The sequence below is a fragment of the Helianthus annuus genome, chromosome 15 (genome assembly GCF_002127325.2).
Source record: "Helianthus annuus cultivar XRQ/B chromosome 15, HanXRQr2.0-SUNRISE, whole genome shotgun sequence".
Lineage (NCBI taxonomy): Eukaryota > Viridiplantae > Streptophyta > Magnoliopsida > Asterales > Asteraceae > Helianthus > Helianthus annuus.
The window spans coordinates 16,071,172-16,077,171 of NC_035447.2; the positions used below are offsets into that span (position 1 = coordinate 16,071,172).

Sequence of the window (6,000 nt, forward strand, 5' to 3'; positions counted from 1 at the left end):
CTGCGAAGTAAGGCCAAAACCTGCCTCACATGCACGACATGGTCGCTGAAAGAAGCACTATAGATTAGGATGTCATCAAAATACACAACCACGAACTTCCCAATAAAAGGCCTAAGCAACTGATTCATCACACGCATAAAAGTACTAGGTGCGTTTGATAAACCAAATGGCATCACCAACCACTCATACAATCCTTCACGAGTCTTGAAGGCAGTCTTCCACTCGTCACCCGGTCTAAGACGAATCTGGTAATAACCACTCTTCAAATCTAACTTCGTAAAAATACTAGCACCACTAAGTTGATCAAGCAAATCATCAAGTCGAGGAATAGGAAATCTGTACCTCACAGTAATCTTGTTGATTGCTCGACTATCAACACACATACGCCAAGTGCCATCTTTTTTTGGAGTCAATAAAGCCAGAACAGCACAAGGGCTCATACTTTCACGAACGTGACCCTTAGAAATCAACTCCTCCACCTGTCTTCGCAACTCTTCATGCTCAGCAGGGCTCATCCTGTAATGTGGTCTGTTGGGTAACTGGGACCCAGGCTCCAAATCAATATGATGTTGGATGTCACGCAAAGGTGGCAATCCATCAGGCAACTCAACAGGGAAAACATCAGAAAATTCCTCAAGCAAAGGAACCATAGCATCAGGAATTTCGACTTCCTCGGGCACTGCCTTCCCTATCAAAACGAAAACACTGTCCGTATCCTCCAACTCATCTTGAAACTGACTGATGGTCAACAAAGTACCCGACTGTTTTGCGGCTAACTGCTTGGGCTTGCTAGGAACAAGAGTGATCTTCACACCACCAAACAGAAAACTGTAAGTATTTGACCGCCCGTTATGCTCTATATTACGCTCGTACTCCCAAGGTCTGCCCAACAATAAGTGACACGCGTCCATAGGGACCACATCACACACGACATCATCCTTGTACGTGGACCCAATGGAAATTGAAACGAGTGCCCTTTTAGATACCGTCACTTCACCTCCCTTTTTCAGCCATTGAAGCTTGTACGGTTTCGGGTGACTCTCTGTCTTCAAGGCCAACTTTTGAACTGCCTCTTCAGAAATCAGATTGTCACAACTTCCGGAATCGATGACGAACGTGCAAACCTTTCCCAAAATAGTACATGTTGAGTGGAAGATGTTATGTTTCAGCCAGTCATCCCCATCTGCCTTTGGTGTATAGCAAGAACGTCTAACCACCAAATTCACCCCAACATCACCGGTCACAACCTCTTCTTCGTACTCGGTTTCTTCATCGTACACTGGATTGTTTTCATACTCTTCATATTGTTCGTCCTCAGACTCAGCAAACAAGTGCCTTTTGCCAGCCCTTTTGCACTCCGCCTGACGATGGCCCGTCTCACCACAATTGAAACATCTTGGACCACTACTACTAGCCCCCTTAGAAGTAGGCCCGGTATTGCCACCCCCCGGCTTCTGTTGACTCGGCCCGCCACGAGGCGCCCCACTGCCAGACCCAACGTTTCCCCCAGCAGGGGTAAATGAACCGCCCACCCGACGGTTTTGCTTCTCAAAGGCCAACGCCCGTTGGTGTGCCTCAGGAATGGTTAACGGATCAAAAAGATTCACGGCCTCCATGATTTGAACCCTTAGACCCCCAATATACCGAGAAACAAGTTGCTCCTCCGGTTCTTGAATATCATTCCTCGCAATCAACTGGTAAAACTCAGTGGTATAATCATCAACCGATTTAGCCCCCTGTTTCAAATTCTGCAGACGCTGGTACAGCAACTTTTGAAAATTATGAGGCAAAAAATTGGACCGCAAGCACTTTTTCATCTTGGTCCATGTCACGATCCTTGACTTCCCGAGCCTGTTTCGTGTTAACTTCAATTGTTGCCACCACGCAGAGGCCCTACCACGTAACCTGGTAGCGATCAAGGCCACCCGCTTGTTTTCAGGCACCTCCTTGTACTCGAACACCTCCTCTACGGTAGCCAACCAATCGATGAACCCCTCCGGATTCAAACTAGACCCATCAAATTCTGGAATATCAACTCTAATCCCAGAATCCCAACGCCTGTTACCCCCTCCACGTTCAACCCTTGGTCGCCCTTCTTGTTCGTCTTCGGAAGCCGAACCGTCACCAAATGGGTTACTAAAATAAGAACCATACCCGTCATTGGGTCCCTGCCTCCTACGATTGATCAAATCGGCCATCCGAGCAGTCAACTGATTGACCACTTGATCCAACCGTTCATCCATCCTCGCCATAAGGCGCTGCTCCAACTCTCGTTCATACACTTCATCGAGAGGCCTGTTGTTGTTTCTCCTCGGAGGCATTTTGAGCCAGGAATTCGGCTCTGATACCAACTGATGCAGCGTGTGATACGATAAACGAAGATCAACACGTTGATTCTACGAATACCCGTGTGTCTCTTCCCCAACCCCCAAATTGCAACCCAAAGGCCACGGAATTTGAAGTGAAAAAATAACTTTTCTCAAAATTCAAGTCTGATTGTTTCATTCACTAAAGGGACATATAAATAATGACAGAAATTCGAAACGGGCCTAAAAAAGACAACGGGCCAAACACAAGCCCAAAAACAAAATGCCCAAAATACTTGAAAAAACATAAAAATGGAAAAAACTAATAGAAATAAGCGTTTTTTCGGCCCGGAAGATGACCCAAACCGCCGTAGGCGTTTGCAGCAAGATAGAGCTCGTTCTCCCGTTCGTTTTGACTGGTCACACGCCCCAAACGGACCTCCGTAGCCCAAGTTAGGGCCATTTTAGTGAAGGCCCTTTTCTTACGCGGTCTTGGGCCTCCAAGTACAAAATAGCCCGTTCCTCCACACTTGGGCCCACATCACTACCCAACTAACAATTAACAGAATAAATAAAGGGTAAAATAGTAATTTGACTTTATTAAGTCAACAATGTTAAGTTGTATTGAATACGACGCATGTAGATGCAGTGTGAAAAGTCAATTATCATAGATTTTCCATAGCATTAAATTTTAATAGGTTACGATTGCTAAACCCATTTTTCTTAGATACTATGATAGTATAATCAATAAAAATATTATTTTTTATTTTTCCAATGAGAAAATCAAAAATATAGGGTACTTAATATTATAAGTAGAGAACCACCACAAGTGGCCTAGTGGTGGAGTGACTTGGGTTCTCCAATGGAGACCCAAGTTCAATTCCCATTAGTGCCATTTTGGTGGCCACCGACACCCGCTTTAAAGCCGGACCGAGGACACTCGAGGTCTTGGGTTCAAAACATGTTTCTTACCCCTCTTTGATGGCTATGGGTATTTGTCGTCAGGGATCCTTGTCGGGTGGTGAACTGTGAAGGGAGATCCCTTCCGCGGCCAGGGGTACCGTGCAACTACCCCTTTTTTTAATATTATAAGTAGAGGTGGCAAAATGGGTAAGCTAAATTAGGTTGGTTGTTGGGTCACAGGATAGGAAATCACACTTAATCACTTAGGCCTTATGATTTTGACGAGACTTCTTGACCCATTTGGAAAATGGTTGCTGTAGTAACCGTAGCACCTAACCAGTACGACAATAGTAGCATCTAGTGGTCCATTAGTATTAGCACCCAATGGGCAAATCTTGTGGAACATGACCCATAAACCATAACAGATGATAAACACAATTATATATGATGCAAAATCAATTCAATATAACAACCAGGGATAATCAGTTTGTTCGTTTACACTATTCACTATTCCATTCATAAATCTTCTTCTTGAATTTTGCACAAGTTTGAGTGTATCTTGGTTGATACAGGCTGGTAAATACTTCACCCACGTTATCCATTGTCATAGTTGGTTCAGTATGACGTTCATCTCTGCGGGGCACCATTGGTGGGTTTATTGGTTCGGGAAGACTCCCGGACCCTTGATCGCTAAGCATTGAAACAACTGTGGACATGGATGGGCGGTTTCCAGGCCTTTCTTCGACACATAATAAGGCGATATGGATCCATCTAATAACTTTGCCAATCGGAATATCTAGGGCTAGGCGACCATCAATTAGTTCCTCTCCTTTATTTGCTCTCCATAAACGCGATGCCTTTAATAAGTAAATATATATTATTAGAGGCTAATAAACTCTTAAGGTTTATCATCCTAAGAGATCAATATCTTACTTACCGTTAAGAGGAACTCTTCGGGTTGATTCTTGTAGCGGAAATGATTATTCTTTTGTCCGCAAACTATTTCTAGCAGCACCATCCCAAAACCAAAAACATCTGATTTCGTGGAGAATCGTCCATGCATTGCATATTCGGGTGCCATATATCCGCTGTTGCAATAAAGAGTCATCATCATCATCATCAACTTTTTTTTTTTTTTTTTTTAAAAAAAAAAAAAGACAAAAAATAAACGCAACGGTATCTTAGAAATAGGAAAATTAACAAGTGAACTTACTAAGTTCCAATGGTTTGTTGGGTGACAGCATAATTTTGTTTCTGTCCAACAATTCTAGCAGTGCCGAAGTCGGATATTAGAGAGTTCATATCCTCATCTAACAGAATATTGCTTGTTTTAAGATCTCTATGGATGATCTTGACACGTGATTCCTCATGCAGGTATCGAAGTCCGTTTGCGATTCCATTTATAATCTTTGCGCGTTTAACCCAGTCCAGCTCCTTACACTTTTCATCATCTGTTGCATTAATTTGTTATATACACACCCACTAGAAAGGTGTCGGTGTGAGGCGGCGGGAAACACAAACACCGTGTAGTCTATATGTTTAACAAGCTTTTTTTATGTTTTATTTTATGTATTTCATATGGTGGTCCAATAAGGCCCAAACATTAATTCAAATCGGAACCAAACCGTTAGTAACGATTCGGTTTAAAAGTTCCACGGTTCGGTTTGGTTCAGTTTTAAAGTTTGACGGTTTGGTTTTGTCTTCAATAAAAGAAAATCGTTACTAACTAACGGTTTGGCTCACGGTTAGACCTTAAAACTAGACTGTGAAGACCCCTAATATATAATATTGTATAGATAACAACACTGAAAGTAAAAATAAAAAAAAAAATTCATTTTGTGATGAGGGAGCAAATGCTGACCAAAAAGGATGGTGTCTAGACTGTTGTTAGCCATATACTCGTAGACAAGCAGGCGTTCGGGCTCTTGTACACAATAACCCAAAAGGCGAACTAGATTCCTGTGTTGTACTTTGGCGACCAAGTTTACTTCGGTCTTGAACTCCACAACACCTTGTGAGGAATTCCTAGATAGCCGTTTCACGGCTATTGCTTGTCCATTTTCTAGCACGCCCTGCAGAAGGAGTGTAAATCTTGTTGAAACCTCAAGTAAGTAAAAACTATATAGCATTCAAGGATCATGAAAACTGCACGTTACCTTGTAGACAGAACCGAAACCACCTTCTCCGAGTACATTCTCCAAAGAAAAATTGTTGGTAGCAACCTGTATGGTACTTAGACTGAATGAATGAACCTCTCCAGTGCCGTCGTCTTCTATTATGATTTCGGGGTTACTTCTTGCGTCATGACTACACCCCGCTTGATCAGGCTCAGGCCGTGTAACTATGCTTTCGTCCGCTTGCTCAGGCTCGGGACCTATAATTCATCTTACAAATGTTAATTTTCGTATTCGTTTCATATTTGGAGACAAAAAGGAAAGGTGACCTCTTATAGTTCTCTTCTGTTTCTGATATCGTCGAAAAAGAAAGTAGGCGATGATCCCCGCAATAATCGCTACTGCACCAACAATGACTACCACTAGAATAGTTCTACTTCTTCCTGCAAACACTAGAGTACACTTTAATAATCTAGCAAATACAATCAATGAATCTTTGAAGACGGATTTTACCTGAAGATTTCGGAGTCGAATTTCCTGCAAACACTGGAGTGTTAATAATCTAGAAACAAATAATGAATCTTTGAGGACACATTTTAATAAAAACAACTCACCTGAAGATGTGTTAGCTGGAAACCAAGTTGAATTGAAAAACCGGTAGTTCTCGTACCTAATAA

The 6,000-nt window shown here is 42.5% G+C and overlaps 1 protein-coding gene across 1 annotated transcript; it reads right to left on the reverse strand.

The window, feature by feature from the left end:
- Positions 1-3,688: 3,688 nt before the first annotated feature.
- LOC110909495 (cysteine-rich receptor-like protein kinase 6) lies at positions 3,689-4,291 on the reverse strand. The gene is made up of 2 exons (XM_022154419.2): positions 4,147-4,291; positions 3,689-4,066 (listed from the first exon to the last, which is right to left on the reverse strand). Exons 1-2 carry the CDS (start codon positions 4,288-4,290, stop codon positions 3,710-3,712), a joined length of 501 nt encoding a protein of 166 aa, XP_022010111.1. The 5' UTR covers position 4,291; the 3' UTR covers positions 3,689-3,709.
- Between the last annotated feature and the right edge of the window lie 1,709 nt (positions 4,292-6,000).